The sequence below is a fragment of the Ooceraea biroi genome, chromosome 6 (genome assembly GCF_003672135.1).
Source record: "Ooceraea biroi isolate clonal line C1 chromosome 6, Obir_v5.4, whole genome shotgun sequence".
NCBI lineage: Eukaryota > Metazoa > Arthropoda > Insecta > Hymenoptera > Formicidae > Ooceraea > Ooceraea biroi.
This window is the reverse complement of record NC_039511.1, coordinates 3,954,337-3,976,536: the sequence shown is the minus strand read 5'-3', so window position 1 is coordinate 3,976,536 and position 22,200 is coordinate 3,954,337. Positions and strand designations below refer to the sequence as shown.

Here is a 22,200-nt window from a genome sequence, read left to right as displayed (position 1 = left end):
TGTTCGACTCCAATTCCCTGAGGTCGGTCTACGGCGGGAGGATAAAGTCGTATCCTTACTGAGCGAAGGTCCGGCGGGGGTGTATGTACCTACCCCTAAGACGTCCCGATTAAGAGCTGACAAAGCTAATTCACCGAGGCGCGCATCAAGCGCTGAACGTGCTAAATAGGACCGACGGGAATGATGAGACGGAGACGGAAAGGACTTCGAAAAATATGGGACTTGCCATCCCCAGCCACCGGAAATGGAAAACGGATTCTAAAGAAGGCAAGAAAAGGGGCAGCGGGAGGCAACTCGGTCACTTGATCGAATCGGAGAGTCAGTCGTCCTGGAACGCCCTGCGATCCGGGAATTTGAAGAAAAACTGCACAGACGGCAGACAGCAGTGTAAAAGCAGAGCGAATCAAAGTGACTAGACTCTGACGTGACTTTTTCAGAAGATTCATGAGGAAAAAGAAAAGCGTTTCCGGCGAGGTGTAAACCGGACAGGCAATATTACACGATGCACTCGGCGCTCCTCAACTGAGGTTTTCAATTGTGTGATACAAAATAATGTTCTGCGAAAAAATTTTTAAAACGTATTAATTTTATTAAAAAGATATTAAACCACTCTTTTCCCCTAAATATTAGAATAAGAGTACCAAGAAGTAATGCATTAAGCAATACATTACTTGAAAGTTGTTGGGTATTTCCGTTCTCGGACATTTAATCGTTGGATTTTTCTACAATTTAAAACAGATTTAAAAGCGCCGTTGTGCGAGCCCGCTTTATGAGGCAATTACGAGGGGTGCATAATGTCCCCGGCAGAAAACTGATTTTCTTCCAGCAGGAAGAAACAAGCGGTTTTGAAGGAGAGTTCGCGGCCGTTTCCGGGAACAAAGGTTGCCGAGTCTCCAATTGAAATTAAAGTTCCGTGATCCCGATCGAAAGTCGCGATCACTTGATTAATAACGTTGACCAGACGTTGCATTGTGGCAACTTGCGCTTTAACGTTATCGAGGGAATAGTTCTCGAATTTTTCTTCCGCGGATAATGAACGTTATGCGCGCGAGCGCGCGTGCTCTCGTTAATTCCAGAAACTAATTACATTCCAATCTGGGATGGAAGAACGGAAAGCAGGGCTGTTTCCGACATTAATTAACGCGGAATTACCGATTCTGCGTGTCGCTTCGAGAATACTCAGATTTTCCAGATTGTACTCGCAATCCAATATCTAATGTCTTATATAGAATGTGATCCTATCATTGGTCGCATCAACTAAATGATGTGCTGGATTGGGAATCGAGATCATCTCGCTAGGAATATCAAAGGAATATCACCCATTACATATGATGGAAAATATCCTATGATTTTATCCTCGTGCATATTTTGGAGATTCTCAATAAATAATCAATATTGCCCGTAAAACATTCCTGTTTATATTTGTTCGATGAAAAAAATGTATATTTACCTTTCATAATCATAGCGTTGAGTCACCATGCGGAGTAAGCACATGAAAATTTACGTGCAGATAGGCTATCTTTATATGGGACCTTTCGAGCGGAAATTGGAAGCAGATTCTGAAATACGTAACCGCGATGGGGAAAGGGCGAAATGACATTGCTCGGCGAACGAGAAACTTGAGAAGTCGTTTCTCCCGTTCACGTATACGTACTGCAATCTGCCATCGAGGATAGATGACGTTGCGAAGGAGCGTCGTACGCGTTGTATTGAAAGTCTAGAAGAGAGAGTTTCATATAGTTAGCTATAATTGGAATAGAGAAAAGAAGGAGGATTACGTAAGGGACAATCGATTGGGAGTTTGCATCAAATCGCATGAGACTTCTACCAGCCTCGTTAGGGAACAACTGACTTCAAATTGTGACATATACAAGAAACGAAAGAAAATCCATATTAGCTCAAGACTTTTAACAATATTGTCTTCGACAGAAACAACAACTCTGATTTGATCATTAGTAGCGTCTCCAGTCTCATTATAAAGATCTCTCCTAGACTCTGATAAAAGGATCGGCGACAATTTTTCTCCCAAGTCGAGTAGAGAGAAAGAAAGGGAGTAAAGACGCACCCGTGATAATCTCATCGTTTAACCCGATTAACCCGCCGGTCGTCTATCTTGACCGGTTGAGACGTTAGAATGGCGGATCTCCGAACACGCTAGACACCAAGAAAAATCGCCCGCCACGATCGATTCTTCGGTTACCGATTCAAGTTGGCGAAGATCACGAATAATAACGGTCTCGATCTTCGGGATTCTTGAGAATAGTCGCAACGGAGTATCACTGGATTTCGAGGGTGAAAAGGGACCGAACGCCACTGTGATGGATAACGGAGCCCGATCGGGAGGATCCGGACTGTCGTGTACGCGAACAAGTTAATTTCTGTATCCGAGAAGCCGAGGAATGTGAGCTCCATTCGAACTCGTACCTTCTAGGAGAAGCTCACGCGGGAGGAAATCCAGAATCGCACGTCTCGAGATTGGCTGATTGATCAACTAAGTATGAATGACTAATAAATGCCGCCGAATCAAGAAGCTCACTTGTGTCAATAGCTTTAACTAGCTACTTTTTAAAGCTATACATGACTGTACATGGTGTATGCGAAGCTACAATATTTTATATTGCTAATTCTTGTTGCGCTATCATCAGAACTTCGGTTTTTCTTTCGATCCAGCGAGAGCGAGTTACGGGAATAAAAGGTTATTTGATCCCAGCTATTTCTATCCCTCTTCAAGTACTACACTTGTATAACGTATTAACGATATCGGTATGGAAACGAGATACTCCTTGCCGTTTTTAAAAGTTTCAGGCACTAATCAAGCACATACATAAAAGATTAAAAAAATATTATCGTGCCGATAATATCGATATAACAACCACGCTGCACCGCTCTTTTCATCTTCTCGATGAAACCAGAACGGAAATCCGAGAAAGGACGTCCTCCTCGTTTCTTTTTCGAAGGAAAACGCAACGACTTTCTCGGATATAATAATCTCTACACTTGTTCCACCTTCGATCCTTATTCGATTCGAGTCGATTGCTCGTGGCCTGGCGAAATAAGTGCTTACTGTACACTTTTGCGTATCTTGTTCCGACGAGGAGGGTGCCGACGATGAAGCGGGCGATGAGGCGCAGCGGGAACAGCTTGCGGAATGTCCTCGTACGTGGCTGGGAAGGCAGATAGCCAGATGGCTCGACGTTAACTCACGGCTCACGGCGATGCACGGAATCGGGTTAATCGATTTCCGGGTACACGCGGGACACCCGTGCGCCACGTGTAGACATACAGGAGCGAGGGTTGTGCAGTCGAACATGTCGGGGTTGATTCGAACGATATTGCATGCCGCAGTAAAAGGAACATGGTAAACGACGGCGGATCGAATTCACGCCGCTCGTCCGAGGAGGGTGAAATTACTGTGAAAGATACGTGATCCCCGGCGATCATCCACCATCCGAGGAATTTAATTTTTCCTTTCTCTCCTTTTCCTCTTCCTCTCTCTCTCATTCCTCATGGAGGTTTACATGGAGGGACAGTTACATTGTTACATACAAAAAAGTGATTGGAACATCAGTTTTTATCACGTTGGCCACGCGGCGCGGCGTTCTCCACCCTCGATCTGCCGCTCCTGCGTCCTTCTCGCAAATCTGCCTCCGCATTTCGTCACGATTGCGCTCTAACGGTCGCATTAATTCTCCTCAAGGCCGTGAATCGTCGTCCCCGGCAGCTAGTGCCGCATGTAAGCTCATAATCGTCTCGCTTCGCCGTGCCGCTCAAAGCCGAACTTCGGTCAAAGTGGAAGATGAACTCCGACGTGGCCCGGGGCGGTTCGTGGCGAGGGTGGGTAGATAGACAGATAGATAGGTAGGTAGGTGCAGGAGAACGAGGAAACCGGAATTTTCTGGACAGTATTCAACACGATTGCACCCGTTGGATCGCGGTCGCGGCGAGTCGCTTCGACTTGTTCGACTTTGTGCGATGTAATTCCGATGCAAATCTGTCTGTTGAACTTTTCGTTTATTAACGTCGCGCCGCGCAGCATCCCGCAGATTTGTGTGCCGCTCGTGTTCCGGAACACGTATCGCATGGAGTGTTCCTGACGAAGTTCAGTTTCCTCGAGTTTGCGATTTCTCGCGCCTCTCACCGCGGATCTTTCTCGAAAGTATGCGCCCAACATGCGAAAACTCGAATTCACAACTCGATTACGCGTTCGTCGAATTATGATTCCGTCGACTCGCCGGTAATTCACGATTACTCTGGCTTGCGGGATGTGAAGAGTCAACGCTAATCGTGTATCCGAGTCGATTCTCCGATATCAAGATTCCGCTTATTCACTCGATACACACCTTGATTTCTATTATTATTATTTTATTATATCTTTTTGTCTCTGCTACAAAAACAAAAGCGGCAGAAGAATTCTTTTATACTCTGTCTCTTTCTGCTTCTCCTCCTCATGATTTATCGAACTGATTCTGTCACTTTAAAGCGATAACGCTGGTTTCCTGATGTGACATTTATGTTGGCAAAGTCTCTCGCAACACTTCTTTTCCGGAACGCTGTAACTTAAACGCGACATTATCAAGCTGGTGAATCTCGCGCGAGGGTGAATACACGGGCGCGTATGACAGATGCAGATGCGCCGTTCAGTCATTCACCCGCGCGAGGATCTCGCAACCTGAATCCTGTATCCACTCGACCTGGGGTGCGCGTGGACCGGCTGAAAAGGTCGTCGTTTAAATCACATGGGCGGGGCTGAAGGACCTGGATACTGATCAGGAGCTGCCATCTGCACACCACGGGGCGAACAACCCTCCAAGTCAGCACGAGCGCTCACCCTCGCGATCCCGAGGGTGGAATTCCGCTCGCGGACTTGCGCATGTGACTGATTCGCGGTGATCTCTCTTTAATAATTACGTTTATGATTTAATTTCTTTTTACATTCATTTATTTATATCTTCCAACTTCCTTATTTTAGTATTACTTTGTAATAATCCTAAATGTTACTTCACATTTTTCTACATCTCTTTTAACTTGTTTCTCTATTTCTATATAAATATATAATCTATCTTCAATGTCTACGTTCGTGAGCTTCGCAGTTTCTCGCAAAAATTAAATTTTTTATATTATATCTTTCCATATTATATCTCCCGCAAGTGCACTTGGTTCCTTGTCTTGATAGAATTTTTGCAGATTCTACCTTCTCTTGCATGCTCGTGCCGAGCCATAAAATTTCTACGTAAGGTGACACTCATTTCCATAGGTTTTTCATGAAAATCGCATTGAGGCAGCATTACGCTTGTGTAACTCGCGATTGCACCATCGTATGGTCCGTTCAAAGTATTTCAGCTAGATAAGACTTCGTTCTCGATTTTCTCGCAATGTCCGTCTACCGCGATCGCTTGCTATGTGGCATGGTGTAATACATGCGAATGTCCCGGTAGCCGTACAGTCGCGCCGACCGCGCGCACACATCTTGGAATCAGCATCTCGCATTCCGCAGCCTCGCGGAAAATTGCGGCGAAAATCTCCGACGCTGTTCCACGTACCATGTACCAGGGCGCCATGAAATTTTCCTCGCGCAATTCCTCCGTAAATCTCGCGTCCTTTATTTCTATGGGCGCGCGGGCGCGCGATATTGCCCGAGCATGGAAGCGATCCGCGCGGGCAAATTATTTCGCTTGGGGAAAACGGGATTACTATTCGTATAATTCACTCTATGTCGTGCGAAGAGAATTCTTTCCTGGTGACAGAGGAAGACAAGAGCTGATGTTTCACAATCATCCGTCTGCTTTACGCAGAAAACATATCTGAAGTCCAATTTTCCATGATAAAAGTAGAGATTTAATTTAAAAAAATGTATATCTTGCAGTAAACTTTATATGAAATACTGCAAACGACAAGTTTACGAAGCAGAAATGATATAAAAGCAGAAATTAATGTCCATGCTTGTTTTCTTCGACGAAATCTTTGAGAGATTGCAACAATCGAATATCGCATCGATGCGAGTATTGAACAAATAACCGCTCATCGTAAATGCAATAAATTATAAATGCAAAAAAATAAATTCCCAAAACATTCGCGGGAAAGAACGAGCCGGGCGCGCGAGAATTCGGGGGATGGAGAAACCGAGGCGTTTGGTCATCCCATATGTGCACACGTACATATGTATATTCGTGATGCGGGGTAAGTGTGTTTCGTGACCCAAAAATGTGACTGCACCCTTCGCGAGTGACTGCTGCCGACCGAATACCACGAGTGCTCGGCTCGCAAGGCGCGGCGGAGACCACTAAATTCACGGCGCGCTAATCAATAATGTATTTAGTGTGTACAACCCCGTACCGGTGGGATATCCAGCTGGGACACGGTGAAAGGTGGTAGCTGAGCATTGTTCCGGCGGTATCCGGTGGCCCGAGAACGGGGCTGGCGGTCGGGTGGTACGTAAAGTCTCGCGGAATAATTACAAGTTCGCCATTGAATCAGGAATGTACTAAACAAGGCAGGAACAGCCGCTCCGCAATTCCATTATTAATTCAATTAGTGCTGGATGCATACTGATCGCAAGATTAATGCATCCCGCGGATCCATAATCTCGCCGATTCTGAACGATTGGGAGCCGGCTGATGTTTTCCGACCGCAATGTGCTGCTCTGCGAACACGCGTTGTACAGTGAACTCATTTTTCACTGCGTCATCAAACGATGTCGGGGTGATCGAAGACTCTTCGCGAATAAACGTTCGGTGATGAGTTGATCGTTGAACGACAAACAATGAAACTTTCCGTATAATCTCAAGTACTTTTCATTTTGTCATGGTTTTAATTCTAGCAAGTGCTCGATACTCAAAACTAATAAATTGCGTAAACAAATGAGATCGAAATGAGAGCGAAAAATGTACGAGTGGAGAGAAATAGCGAGAGAGGTGCTTCTAAAGCGCCGTGTATAAATCTGTTTTCCCACTGAGCTCGGTAAAGTGATTCCAAAGTACGAATCCCGTTACGCGGGCTTTGAAGGGAGGGAAATGACATTTTGACAACTGGATTCTGTAAAATGAAAATATTTGCAACGCGCGGTAAACGCAGCGAACGCGATCTCGCGCCTCTCACAATCTAAATAATAGTATTCGCAAACAAAACATCGATCCGTACGATCAACGCTACATAAAATTGGCAAATTCGTTGGAATGAAAATTGGTTGAAGTCAAAATACAATTGCAAACATAAATATTTGCACTTATTAAAACAAGCGTGTTATACACGAAAAATGGCAAGTACTTGTTGCAGATTTGTTGCAGCACAATGCTAATCGCAATTTGCGAGAGTCGTGCATTGCTGTTATGATATATTGATATATTAGCATCACAATGTGCGAAACGAAACTGTTACTGCCGCTTACTAACGAGCATAATTATTAAGCTTGCGCAAACAGATATAATTTTTATTTCGTATACGCGCTCGTACTCTACGCAAAGCGTTAATTCATCATTCGTTAAAAACATCCCGCGAGACTCGCGAGACTCCGGCTATACGTTACAGAGACATGAAGAAGTGAGTGTGCAGTTTAAAAATATTATCCTAAGTATAGCGATATAAAAAATACATAAAATACAACAAAGCGACATGATTCGAAACGACTCGAAAAAATGCACGATAATACGCGCGATATAAAAAAGGAAAGAAAAAAGCGTACCGGTGTTTTGCATTTAGTGACGTATGCGCGACACGAGGCGATTTGCCGCGCGAAATAAATTCTTTTTCCTTTATTGCAAAGCCATTGCAAAAAATTAAGCGCGAAACGAGCGAGAATCGCCCGGTATTTGCATACGCGCGAGGACCAATGAAGCGATCGCGAAATCGAAACAACTCGCGAAATAAAGAAATGAACAAACAGATGCGACGTATGTATGGAACCTTTTTTTTCACCGGCGAGCTATCGATCACTCCCGCGTCGATTCGGATGGACAATATCCGAACTGTGTACCGCAGGCTTGCGCTCGGCAAAATTCTAAAACTGTCATTCCAATATCTAAACATTGGGCTATTTATTTTGCAGAACGTGCTGAACGAATTTTTAAGTGTCATCGCTGCAGCTTTTCTATCTCGGGAACGTTTTCGAATTCCATTGTTATTAAAAAAAGCTGTATGAAAATAAAAAAACATGCATGATACGTCGCTCACGTTAGCTAGATTGAAATAAAATAGAAATTTATACATAAATCGTTTGTTTTATGGTAGATAGTGAATAATAAGATAACAGTACTGAAAATTTCCACCAAATACGAACGAATAATAGTGTCAGAGAATCTCATCGCGTTTTCAAATGTTTCAGAGATCAAATTACGGCGCTGGCGTTTTTGATGTGCTTTATGAAGTCCACGCGAGTATCGGGGGTGAAAAATATCACGCGCGGCGTATCGAGGCACATGCGATCTATTGGATTTCCCGAGAGCAGCAATACGGGGGTACGGTGGATCAATCATTCATTTTTCATCTACTAATGCGTCTTAGAGTATGTGAGCAATCTATTAACACGGTATTAATCATTTGCACTTCAAGTACACTCGCGAAGCACGACTCACCAAGCAGATCGGAAAGAAGCGAGGTGTAAATGTTTGATGTGCCGATCATCGGCAGTTCCGTCGATCATATTGAAAAATGATATTGAAACAAGAAATACTTTCTCATCGCAGAAAATGCTAAAATATAGAAATCGTTCATTGCATTTTGTTTTTTATCAAACCACATTTCCATATGCTGGAAAGCATCTCTATTCTATGCATGAGGACCAATCAATTTATCCAATTAATCATCTTTTAATTTCTCTAAATGGACAGTATATACGGAGAAATAACATCGCGTCTGTATTTGTCGATCTTTCATTCGCAGATATTTTTCGCTCTGGGAATTCCGATAGATATTCCTGACAAATCCGTGTCGTTGTCGTTTTACTTCGAGGCGAATTATGGTTTGCCATACCAGTGGAACTCGAGTTACTTCTACGAGGAAAGTTACTTCGCGAAACGAAGTCTCAGTCGCCAGTTGATATACAGGGTGTTCACGAGTAAAATGGAAAGGTAACTGTATATATCAAATAACATCGCTCAATATTCCATGACCCGATTATAAACTTTTACTACAAAATTTCGCCGTAATTTTTAATGGCACAAACGATTGTTGCTTGGAAACGTGATCTTGTGAATAAAATTCAGGAAGAATATAATTCGAGAGTAAAGTAATGCTACATCTTTTTAATAGTTTGGGATATCCTGGGTTAGACTGCTTGTTGAGAATCATTTGCGACATTGCAAGATATTCTTTACGTGAAAACGGCGTATTCGGCGATATCCTTCAAATCATATTCACGTAAGTATCAAGAAAAAATTATATTCATTAACTATATAGTAATTATCTTTAGGAAGCTATCCATTATTCTAAATTATTCAAGGAAGGAAATAATGTAAATGAAATACAGAAGATTCAAGGAAAATTCTGGATCTTTGTAATTAACTTATTCAACATATTTTTATTTTCGATCAAAAAGTGTTCACATCCATAATAGACACTCATACCGTCAAACATCAGATCAGACATGATTCGAATTCTTGTATTACTCACTTGCTCGCATTTCTGTTGCAGACCCTCGATGTCGAGGAGCGAGAACCTTCCGAATGAGATTACAGAAGCCGAACAAGAGCAGCATTGTGATCAGCGTTACAAAAGATGCTCTGTAAATCCTCTAGATCTAGTAAGCCATTATATCAACATCGACTGAACAGCTCTCTGCCTTTTAAGATCTACTTGCAACAGGGATATTTACAAACGTTGCCAATTCATTAACATACCTAACGATCAAGTCTAACGCAAAATTTCATCCACAAGTTTCAACAAAATTCTACCAACATAATAGATTACAATTTTTTATTTTTAACAAGATTGTAATTACAAAATTAGAATCAAAATTCTGAAACTACAAAGAATTGGGCCAGCCTGCAGTACAATTTAGTGGTGAAGCATAGAACTTGCAAACATTGGTAATGCAATAAATCTATTATAATAATCGTTGAAGAAAGCAAGCTACCTAAACTATTATGTATCTTTTGAAAAAAAGATACATGAACTGTTGCGAATATAATCTAGAGAATCAAATCAGGCGCAGAAAAAAAAGGTGGATTCAATGCATTTTACTGCCGGCGGGATAACAAAATTACGCAATTATCTGTAATCATCATGGAAGATATTCCCTATCGGTGTATCTCTTAAAAATGTGCACTTAAAATTATGTAACAGATACATTATCTCTCATATTAACGACTACACAACAGTCTATTAAAGCTTTCTAGAAAATTTCCTAGAAACATTTTATCGCTAATAGAAACATTACGTACATTTAGCTAATAAAAGGTAAGAAGTAATTGTCGAATTCGCAGAATGAAAAGGCCAATAGAAAATCTAGAAAGCTACAGGCAATATGAAAGTATGCAAAAGTATGTAAGGGACTTAAGAGACCATTTAAGACCACAGATTTAATATTTAAGACTATCCTAGCTTTAAGTTTTGTGACACATTAATGGAAAATTTAAAGCTTTGTGCTCCTCGAAGCTTGTATCTTAACTCTTTTTTGGAATAATCTTTTGCGTTATAATTTACTACAGTATTACAATTCTCACATATATATATTTTACATCATCATATGTGTGGTGCGTACATCACCGTTAATAATTGGATTTGCAAGATTCAATCAGATTCCGAATCAGTTGGATGTTTCTTCATTAAGGCCTCGAGGGACGATCCTCTGTTCTTTTATCTTATTCCTTTAGTTTGTTAACTGCAGGCACAGGCATGGCGATCGCTTCTTCCACAGCGGCGCGCCCGGATTGCAGATAATGATACATATTTTCGTAGACCACGAATGTGATAACCGTTGCCGGAGTCACCCTGATGAGGTTTGCGCTTAAACCCTTGTAAAAGCCACGCCAACTCTCATACCTGTAACGAACCACCAGCAATACGCCTTTGTTTTACTTGCGTTTTACAAAAAGAATCAGCGCGCGCGTATCTAAATCGTAGCCACGCTCGAGACGCGAGGCGCGTTCGAAAGTGCTATCGATTTTACCCGCGTACGATTCTTGACACGGAATTTGTCATGAACATTTGGCATCCGCGCAGAACTGAAAAGTTCCACTAGACCAATTTTGCAGCGACTTGCGGGATCGCAATTGTCTCAAGTTTTCGGATTTGATTACTTTGCAGCTACAACGTATAATTTGTGTAAGACGCACGTTTGATTATTTATCGTATACTACGTTCAAAAATCGTACTGCTGGTGGCTTAACAAACTATCGAGTAATTTCTAATATACTTAACGCAGTCACAATACCTTTCTACATGCTATCTGTAATTTTCATTAGTGGCATAACAGACGCTGTGATAAGAGAGGGAGAGAGAGAGAGAGCTTTAACGGAAAATATATTTTTTAAAAGATTTTTAATTTCAGTAAACCTGTTAAATCAATTAAATAATTACTTCTTAATAATGACCGTTGTTTATTGTCTATAAACAGAAATTGTGTGATGGGAATTGAAGAAAAGAATTGGACAGAAGACAGAATAAAGAAATAAAAAATATCCAGGATAGTGAAAAAGTGATCTGAAACAGTCTAATAGCTAATTTTAATGACATACACTTTTCGATATGTGTGTGAATTTATTAACATCGTCACAGTGTTGTTGCTTTAAGTATATATTCCTTCGCAAGGCCCGTTAATCCTTCTCATCGAAGAAACGGGCTCTTACTATCTTTTATCGCTAAAAAGAAATTGATATAAATAATAATTCATCCTACTATTTACAGATTGCAATGACATTAAAATGTTATTGCTATCTAGCGTAGTTTCCGAGTGCCAGACTCTACAACGATCCTTGCAAAACTTCGTCACTATCACGTCCCCTATCACGGACTCTATCAAATACTCTGCCTAATTAGGGCGAGGTAAGTAATCATTACAGAGAGATGACAGAGCCGGTTTTTTCACTTAATAAAAAATAAAACATAAAGTACATTCAGCAAATTTTCTTGCGCTACTACATTTGCTAAGACTCAACTCATCAGATCGCCTGAACCAGGCGATGCTTGATGAGAAAGTCCGCACCAGAACTCGCCGAGAACTCGTCGAGCAGGAACACAGCGAGTTATCAGTTTACGTGTGTGTGTGTTCGTCGCATCATTATGCATCAAAAATACTTCGAACATTATAAACAGACATACATGTATTTTTTTACGTTACGTCGTATTAGTTACGTGAATACTTGGTTATTGAATTCGTGTATATTCGAGATTGCAAAACGCCCGTCGCGCGGGGTCATCACGTTCCTTCCTATGCAGCTCTTATATTTGCACAGAGCATTTCATTTAATTAGATTAATTATCCTCCTTCCACTTCTTGTCACGTATACATACATATACACATATAACCAAGCACGTCTGTAGCTACGCACGTTCAACTAAAACCAGTTTAGTTGACGTTCGAGTATCTCACGCGACACGGTGAACGTAAGATGACTCCATGATCATACGTTCACTCGTCGCAACGTCGTACCTTACATAATTAGAAGACGTTTCGTGTTAAAATAGTTTCGTGTATCGTAATAAAATTTTCCCCAGGCATAAAATACGTCAATCAATATTCGACTATGAATTTATATCAATTAAAGCTCCACATTTATAAATTAATTGGAGTTAATTAAGCTAACGTCGTTCGTAACTTTCTACGCTATTGCAGTCTCTCAAGTTAACTTGAATATGAAAGAAAAAAAAAGGAGATGAGAGATTGAAATAAATAAAACACGCACATTCTACGCATATTCTCCGTTTTATCATTCCCGCTTCAGACTTTCCACTCCTTGCATTTACGTCGCATCGCAATGCGAGAATTTAATACGGTAACGACGAATATCAACCTTATTTAAATTATTTCCTTAGGTCGAGCGAGTTCCTTTTTTCATTACCGTATTATTCTCAACAAATCTGATATAAATTAATCGGTATACGAGTAATAGAAAAAATATCGAGAGAATTATCGAGTGAAATACCAGAAAGAAAGCTAAAACATATTACTTAACTACCTAACGACAAAATAGGATAAAAATTAGTGCTAATGCTTAGTTATACGGAGTTCGGAAAAAATGTTCAACTAAACATGTTCCGACAAAAATGATTCCACGAAAGGGACTTTCTTTCGAGATAACGAAAATCTTCTCTCCCTGCATCGTAACTCTATCTTGAAATAATTGAGTGCCCTCACATCACCCGAAAAAGCACGTGGCCGCCCGCGGGCGGCTAGTATCGTGAGGTTTGGTAAATCGGGGACATCGTTACATTTATATTTATATACATGACGGAGAAATAAAATTGCCTAAGAAAAATCTTCTTACATCCGCAGCAATGAAATGTGCCGACGCAGATTATCTACCGTTAGTAAAATGCTCGTAAATAAGGATAATCAGACATATGTTTGGTGTAACATGTAAAAGGTATGGTGATAAGCCCTTATAGAAACCCCTAAGTCCTTCTGACCTCCATGTACATTGGACGCAGTGCCAGGTACCGCGATAGTCGTGATGATGATCCTGCAACCGAGCCCTCACCACTTGGTAGGGATACGTCGACGCTGCGGCGATCAGCTTCGACATCGCTGCGAAGATGATATACTCGGTTGTACTCTGCAACAAGTGTTCAAAAATATGAATTGATAAGCTGATAGAAAATGATCGAAGATGCATATTATTGCATTGAGTAGCAAAAAGAAGACTGACATACTATTTACGTAATACGTATCCTTTCCACGACGTATTATAATAGAATAAATCGTTGCTATTAATTATTTTATTAAAAAGTATTTTATATTAAAAACTAGAAACTCTGAGATAAAAAGAATCACTCGGTTTTATGCCTTTTGTGCAAAAAATATAAATCTACGGAGGGAAGTAATAATGTCGAGCAATAAAGCGAATGTCGAAATCATAGGATTGTCAAACGAAAATAATACGATCGACTTACCAGTTTGGTGTCGATGGGTACGTTTAGATAATTGTAGTACTTGTTCTTCATCTCCTCGTACGCCATGAACTGTATCGCGCCGTGTGACACCCCAAACAATCCAGGAACTAAACCCTGTAAGAGCACAGAGTGGTCTGATGACTCTCTCTCTCAACGAATCTCATTGCACTTTGGAGTCAATCACAATAACGAGACAAATCCGAAATCACGAGAAAGAGAAACCTCATTTACCTTGTATAAGCCTCTAATGCCCTCCGTCTTGTAAATCTTCTTCAAAGCGTCCGTCATCCCACGGTACTTCTTCGACTCCGCCATATTCACGTCATCGGCATATTGCAGGCACAGTCGCGTTTTCACCACCCAGATCGGATTGGTCATGAGCAAGGTGAGCACTCCGGCATCTGCAGCGGCGAACATGTGCATGGATGGTCCAAGCGGTTTCTTCGAATTGCCACCTTGGATCGAAGTCTTTATTGTGTTGTAGCTGCAAATCAATTTTCTGTAATGAGAGACATCCAAAACTGTTCTGCACATGTGCAGAATGAATACAAGATTTTAAACTAAATTGCGAAATATTGCAAAATTAAATTTTAGGAATCAGCAACGACACGCTCTAATCGATATCAGATCGAAATTCTCCATATCATATCGCAACTGCAAACTGATTCTTCATCAGCTTATCACACAATGTAAGTACGTAAGTATACATCAAATAATCACTAAATTCTAAGACTCAGGAGAATCTAGAACGCAATATTGAACTGATGATTACGTCAATTTGTACTTACAAAAAGAAATAAAAACCCCAGGAACTGCCTGATCCTAGGACGTTTGGCGTCACACCCCTATAAAGCCCACGCAATCCCTCTGTTTTAACGATCTGGGCGAGAGCATTCTTGAGACCGTTGTACCGTGGTGCTGTGTTTGTATGACCATCGTTCACTGCAACCAAAAGATAACGATTCAAGTGACTGTCATCTCCTGTGTGTGTGTGTTTATTTTCATGCAAAATTGCAAAATATTATTATTGCATTTAATGTTTTGCCAATATGAAATTACGTTTAATTGAACGAATCGCTGTTCGTGATTTCGTCGCTTGCCCTCGCTGTTAAACCGCCGTAGATAATGCATCGTTTTTCATGATAAGCACCACCACCTAATTATTATTCTTGAATACACACAACGTATGTACGATCGGCGTGCTTTCGTATCATGTATCAGCTTTATCAGCGCAAACGGTCGCGACTTTAGTTTCGTATCGCACCTTGCTATTTGAAAGCAGCGGTATCGAGTCCCGGTTTCCAAGAAATTCTTTTATTAGCAACTTCTTTTGCATACAAGAATCCACGCAATGATAAAATTCGTAGCTGGAATTGAATTTCATGTTTTTTTTATATTCGCTGTTTTCACGATCTAAGAAAAATAATATGAGAAGAATAATATAATGTGCAGCATTTGTTAATGAGTAATCCGACGTAAAATTACATAATCGGACGTAATATAACGTGCAATATGAAATTATACAGATTACATATGTCATAATTATATTTCTTCAAAATAGAAATAAATATAAAGACAAATTAGTTTTCTCATTCCTTGAGCTCCGCACATTAATACTTATAGTACAATTATTAATGTATCGGAATTTCTTTTTGATATTTGATGACCATATTTGCTGAATTGATGACATGGAAATTGGGATAAGCTTTCGGCGATTCGGTCGACTCTGCGACGGAACGATTCAATACCGACTGTCACGTGCTACTGACGCAACTCACGAAATTCTCGTGGCTTGCTGCTTGGTGAAACGCCAACGAATATTCTGTTAAAAATACGACAAACAAGCACCCGTTCCCCGCGGCAAATTCTATATTCATCTGTATCACGTGCCGCATTCAACATTAAATACGCGCATTAAATTCTGCCCTCATTCAAATTCGCGATGGGTTCATTAAAAAATTATTCAAGCTTGACACATTGTCCTGCTTATCTTCTTCCTTCAGTCAATTAGCTAGTCACTTTCCGATGTCACTTGCAAGACAGATTTATTTTAAGAAAATCTTTAAAAATAAAAATAAGTGAGCACGCGAAAGCCCTTCTCCCGTTATACGTCTCTACACGAAAAACTTATCTTCCAAACTAGTTACTAGTTCAACTAAATGAATAAACAAAAGCTACTTGGATAACGAACGTCAGAAAACACAGTCAGTTCAAAACAGGAATTCTCATTTGGTTTGACGTTGCGATAAACAGCACATAAAACCGATGACTGTACTATGTTCTGCGGAAATTTCCTAAAACCGCCGCAGCATTCAAGTACCATTACGAGAATTATTCTTCTTGTTACGATCCAATATGTATTTCTCTCCCTCTTCCGCGAACTCATCATGTATGGAAGTTCACTTATGATCTCACCGCCAATGAGCAACGCAATATAGACAATACGTTGGACGAAGTCCAAGAGTGAGCCCACTTAAAAAATACAGAAAATGCTTGATGTAAACATATGTTCGAAAATGCGAGTGGTTTTTAAATCACAGTCAAATGATACACAGCTCATCTGTATCTATCTGTTATGTAAAACGTCATATTGCAAATAAACAATAAAAATACATTCGTAAATCTCCTTTATTCTGAAAATTAATTGTGCCGGAAGAAAAAATCACGTGTGATTTATTCCTGGAACCAGGCACCTCGTAATAACCTCGCGTTGCATCCATAAAGAATTTTCATAATGTATACTCACCGCAAAAATGAGAATTACGAGTATGTGGTGACCGCAACGTTTTTGCATTTACCGGTTAACTGAACTGGAATTAATATTGACGTCAGATCATTGATACTGACGTAATGTGAAAATATTAGACGATAAAGGAAATCGTATTTACGTGCGATATCGGCGAAAACCAAACACAACCAACAATATTTATTTCTGCGCTAACAAATAGCTATAAAACTGTTGTGAAAAGCGGTAATCTCAGAGAATGAATTTAATTCGATAATGTTAAAGTACGTTCACGTGTGACGACATGACATAAGCGTGAGGCAAGCACGTGCCACTAAATGTGAGCATATGACGATTATATAATTATCACGCCGGTCCGTCACAATCAGGACGAAAAGCATTCTACGAGACTAAATTGATATATTGTACCGATACGTTAGCTCGATTTCCTTATCGAAAGCATGGGACGGCTTCTCGCGACCGAGACAGATGTCCCAACAAATAGCTCGATATTTCTAAAAAGCTTCAAGATAAATTCGACGGTACAAATTCTGATAACTCCGTTGCATTGTTTATCCGTCATTCTTTATCCGTTTGTCGCTTTGCTCTTTGTACGTCGCCACATCAGTCGTTAATCAAATTAAACATCCAGGCATTTTCCACATGGATATTGAATAACGGTGGAATGTTATTTATTCCCGGTATCGAACGAATTTTCAAACAGACACATTAGTTTCCGTGAATTATCTAATCTAACCGTTAATTATCGTGACAAATATAACGATAGCTAGAGCGAAAGAAGCTAGTGATAATCTAGTCGAGTGCGTGTGTACAATAAAAATTGCGTGATCCCGTGCCACATCGCGTGAGACTTATCCCAACTGCAGAAAACAACATTTGTCATTTGACAAATAATGTCGATAGTATAAGTATTCGAGAATTTATACGAAGCGATACGTCCCAGAGACAGAAGAATATTAACTCCTTAATCTCTCTCATTGTCAGATATGAAGATACGAAAGATTACATACAGCACAATTGCAATGTTCTTTCATATCTTTAACATTTAGACTGCCCAATTAATTTCGTGCACGTGTCCATGGTAACATTAATGTTGTTTCTTTAATTAATATAACGACCGAAAAGTTCGTACGGAAAATCCACATGTTAAACATAAAGCAACTTGAAATATTTTTAAATATAAGGCAGGTATTCAGAGAAATCTATTTCACAAGTAACGCCTTCGACATGGATATCAACCTTGAAACATTTATGACTAAGAACTTTCCAAATTTTGGATTGATTTATGTGCGCAAGATAAGATTACAGGTGAAACTCGTTTTCACTTTCACGATCGGAACTATTGCGAATGTATCGCCGGTAGCATCGCGTCATTACAGAAACGGGCTTATTGTTGCGGAACATCGGAAAGATATCCCATGATGACCTCAGCTTGCGACTCTACGGATCTCTGTGCTAGTTCTTTACCGACGCGATAAATTGTACGCGAGCCGAGACTCGTTTAGATTTCTACAATCGCCGCCCTCAGCGAAAGTCCGTCTGTTGCAATAGTTCACGAATGGGAATAATGTTTTGATCTGCCACTAACGAAAAAGATTCTGCTCGCGCTGAATGTTTTCTCGCGCGGAATAATTTCCGTAAATCGATAGATATTAATGCGACATGTTATGGACAATTTTTTAATTTCCTCGATAAGTCAAGATAAATATCGAACTATATTTAATAATGTCAGCTATGCAGCTAAGTCTGCAGCACTATTTGATGGTGATTAATGATGGTAATGCATCTCTTGATAAAATGTGATGCAATGAGATATCTGCATCAAGCTTAGTCTGCATTCGCGCCACTGTTTCACTTTCGAGCTATCGATTTTCTTTCTATAGTACTGTACGCAGAATTTATGCGATGCAGTGCATTTTATGCAGCATGGATTGTAATACACGCCTTTCTAGTTTCCGTTATGTGAACAATAGGAAAAATATTAGCATTTATAGATTACAGATTTAAAGTATATATAAAATTGTTTAAAGATACTTTAAAGGTATTTGGAAAAATTTAAGAAATAAATTATAATATATTACATATTAAAGCAAATTAGAAATAAATATAGATAATATTAGATATAATATTAAAAATTTGCATTACGAACATGCAATTGCATGCAAGTATATTAAATAATTCAACACAATTCCAAATTTGAGATAAATATTAATAATAAAATTAAATAACTAAATGATAAAATTTGAGATGATTTGAGATTCGGGCGATATAGATGTTTATTCCTAAGCCGATTTATATATAAGCTACTCGACTACACTTGGAAAAGCAGGCCACTTATATATAAACGTGTCCAGTCACCTGTTTCCTCAAGACGCGATTATGAACCGATGAAAATCCCTTTTTCTACAAAGGCTTAAAATTTAAAAGAAATTAAATATGATATGTTACAACTCAAATTGTTGAAATTGTGAAAAAAGATAAAACCCAAACAATTTAGATCTTAGGAATAATCAGAGTTTCGGTCATTGAAAGAACTTTCCGATACTCGATGATCCGACAGATAAGATTCTGGAAGCGAAACATTTTGGAGGCGCATTGCTTCTACTCTATTTCTCCCCAAATGATTCAAATAGGGCTGCGTTCAGACTCCCTACCCGGGTGCACCTGCTGCAGCTGTTGGAGTGAGAAAGATAGAAGAGTGAGATCAAGAGAGAGGGAGAACACCCGGGTAGAGAATCTGAACGCAGCCTAGGTGTACTTTTACGAGCTCTCTGGGACATGCGATATTCTGATGCAACATTAACAAAGATTATCTCGCACTTTCTCTCCCGACCTACTCTATACCCGATTCGTTTCGGAATCTCGGAAGAAACTCGGTCAAGAAGAGCGCGCGGCGGGAAAACCACGTGCAGACGCTCGTCATCCCCGAAGGTAGCGGCGATTCGAAGCGCCCGCACCACGTGCACGCGAGCAGCGACGCGGGGCAGCGACAACCGCCATTTTCCCGAGCACGCTCGCTCGCGTAGACGACGAGTGGTCGCGCGGAGCGGACGGACGGACGGACGGCCGTGCGCGCGCGTGACTCACCTGCAAATCGAATCTTGATGAGGTCCAGCGGGTGCAGCATCAGGGTCGAGACGACGCCGCCGGAGATCCCCGCGACGAAGTACTCGTACTTGAAGTTGCTGAGGACATTGCGCGCCGCCCCCGGTGATCCGCTACCCTTGATCGCCGACATGTTCTGCGGTACGCTGCCGTGTCGCTCGCCGTTCGTTACCGATCCGTAACCGGTGACCAATTCCGCATTCTTGCCGCCGTTAGCAACGTGCGCCTCCACTCTGCGGCATATCTCTTGATCGGCGGCAGGCACTGTCGTTGGGCTGTCGTAGATGCTGCACTTTATCCGATCCTTGTTCCGCCGCGATGCAGGGCGTCCCTCGCGATGCTCTCTGTCTTCCTGTCGGCTGTTCTCGTGCTTGTTCCCGTCCGCACGGTCGCCCCCGGATCCGTTCGCCGCTGGCTGCCGATTATGCAACGACGAAACGCACAGCACCACGTACACCGAACACCGCCATACTGTCCGACCGGGCAGCTGTGCGAGAGGTATTTCCTGTTCTACCGGTGGTGGGGAGAGCAATCCCACGCATGCGCCGTACCGCGAGACTAGCAGACGCGACCACAGCTGTTCGCGTAACCTCAAACGCGCTTTCGTATTTCGGATTATTTAAATATTGTCAAATCGAATCTGGTTTTCATGATTTTACGATGTATGCGTACTGAAAAAGAAGTTATTACTTCCCGCCGTATTCATTGTTACGCTGGAAAGATACTGCATTTACGTACGTAAAGATAATGCATTTTTTTGTCAACTGGTTAGCTTCACTAAAGATCGAATACTTGGTCTAGGTATATATATATATATATATAATTTTACTTTTTACAATATTCACATTTTTTCAAATTTATTGCATGTGGTAGGTTTTAGAAACATTTCTGTTGCAACATTTCATATGCAACATTTCTGAAAGGATTCCCGCAATATGTCATATGAAATGTTGCAACAGAAATGTTTCTAAAACCTACCACATGCAATAAATTTGAAAAAATGTGAATATTGTAAAAAGTAAAATTATATATATATATATATACCTAGACCAAGTATTCGATCTTTAGTGAAGCTAACCAGTTGACAAAAAAATGCATTATCTTTACGTATCCTTTTTTTCTTTCAAATATAAGTGTTGGTTGAACAAAGAATTATATATCTATGTAATTCTTTCCTTTTAATCAACTATTTGGAGGAAGAAAAAGGAAAATATATAATATAAGAATGGCTCTTTGTCAATGTGCCAACAATTCACGCTTTTTAAAGGGAAACTTGGTGAATACTTGGTTTAGCTATGTATGTGTATATCTATCTATATATCTTATATATATAGATATATATGCATATCTATATACATCTTATATATATTATGTATTTTTTTCATTAAGCATATTTCAGAAATCATATTTATTATATTAATTAGATTGCAAATATTAAATAAAAACGTACAATAAAAATAATAAATACATTTTATATATAATTTTTATTATAACTTTTAGTATTTGCAATCTTCTGAATACTCGTATAATAAATTTAAATATAATTTCTGAAGTATTTTCAATTTATTTTAATAAGAGCTTTGTAATTTGTGTGCAACATTATAGGAAAGTTTCAAAATTATTTCAATTAACCTTTAGTAATATATCAAAAAGATTTCAGCTATTTTAATAATCTTTCGGCAATATTTCAGAAAGGTTGCAGATTGATCTATACCTTTCAGCGACCTTTCTATAAGGTTTTGAATGCAAGTGTCGCGGACATTTTGCTATTCCGGAGTTGTCTCATACCTGTTGCAGAAACATTTTGCAATATTTATGAGATGCTTTCATCTGTCAGATGAAATACTTCTGAAATATTTCTGAAATGTGTTTGTGCTGTATGGGAAACTAGTTAAATAAATGACTGAAGATTTTAGATGAATAATTAATCTTTGTTACATACATTCAATGCAATAAATATGCTGAGATCAATCACGTTCCTCTTTTAATAAATAGATCCCAAGTTCCCTTAAAGATCGAACGTACATACGTGCTTCGAGATCTCGAAATGTTTCTGCGCATGATCCCCGCATGTAGCGGGAAAACTCAAAGCGGCACGGGTCGCTTCGCAGTCAGCGGACCTACACTGTAACGAAGAAAAATAGATCAGTGTAGCATAATTTTGTCATGTTACACTGTAAATATGTAAAACTGCGCGTCGCCGTATACGCCGATCGCTTTACATTGCCGCAAACTTGTCGGTTTCAATGAGTCTTGAAAATCTGAATAATACAGCTAATCGAGCGGCCAGTATCAAAAATCTTCGC

At 40.1% G+C, this 22,200-nt stretch overlaps 2 protein-coding genes across 4 annotated transcripts; one reads left to right on the top strand and one right to left on the bottom strand.

The window, feature by feature from the left end:
• The first annotated feature begins 4,972 nt into the window (after positions 1-4,972).
• LOC105281304 lies at positions 4,973-10,328 on the top strand. Its single transcript, XM_011342437.3, has 4 exons — positions 4,973-6,428; positions 8,318-8,450; positions 8,875-9,062; positions 9,244-10,328. The coding sequence occupies exons 2-4, from the start codon at positions 8,346-8,348 to the stop codon at positions 9,353-9,355; spliced, it is 405 nt and encodes a 134-aa protein (XP_011340739.1). The 5' UTR covers positions 4,973-6,428; positions 8,318-8,345; the 3' UTR covers positions 9,356-10,328.
• Positions 9,496-20,384, bottom strand: LOC105281318 (mitochondrial folate transporter/carrier). Of its 3 annotated transcripts, none has more exons than XM_011342445.3 (6): positions 19,877-20,384; positions 14,832-14,985; positions 14,275-14,542; positions 14,044-14,157; positions 13,561-13,706; positions 9,496-10,974 (listed from the first exon to the last, which is right to left on the bottom strand). In XM_011342445.3, exons 1-6 carry the CDS (start codon positions 20,025-20,027, stop codon positions 10,794-10,796), a joined length of 1,014 nt encoding a protein of 337 aa, XP_011340747.1. In that variant the 5' UTR covers positions 20,028-20,384; the 3' UTR covers positions 9,496-10,793. The 3 variants fall into 3 exon arrangements, with proteins under 3 accessions (XP_011340747.1, XP_011340757.1, XP_019888073.1); XM_011342455.3 differs by having other exon boundaries at positions 14,275-14,527; positions 19,877-20,383; XM_020032514.2 differs by lacking the exon at positions 9,496-10,974 and having other exon boundaries at positions 11,632-13,706; positions 19,877-20,383.
• Positions 20,385-22,200: the final 1,816 nt, after the last annotated feature.

What these genes read in the sequence shown, in the direction of transcription:
- LOC105281304 (XM_011342437.3), top strand. Translation starts at nt 8,346, where the DNA reads ATGTGCTTTATGAAGTCCACGCGAGTATCGGGGGTGAAAAATATCACG. An exon ending in CCGAGAGCAGCAATACGGGG is followed by an intron (nt 8,451 to 8,874) that starts GTACGGTGGATC and finishes TTTCATTCGCAG; the next exon opens with ATATTTTTCGCTCTGGGAAT. An exon ending in TTCACGAGTAAAATGGAAAG is followed by an intron (nt 9,063 to 9,243) that starts GTAACTGTATAT and finishes TCTTTTTAATAG; the next exon opens with TTTGGGATATCCTGGGTTAG.
- LOC105281318 (XM_011342445.3), bottom strand. Translation starts at nt 20,027, where the DNA reads ATGTCGGCGATCAAGGGTAGCGGATCACCGGGGGCGGCGCGCAATGTC. An exon ending in GCATTAGAGGCTTATACAAG is followed by an intron (nt 14,158 to 14,274) that starts GTAAATGAGGTT and finishes GTGCTCTTACAG; the next exon opens with GGTTTAGTTCCTGGATTGTT. An exon ending in TGCGTCCAATGTACATGGAG is followed by an intron (nt 10,975 to 13,560) that starts GTCAGAAGGACT and finishes GGTTCGTTACAG; the next exon opens with GTATGAGAGTTGGCGTGGCT.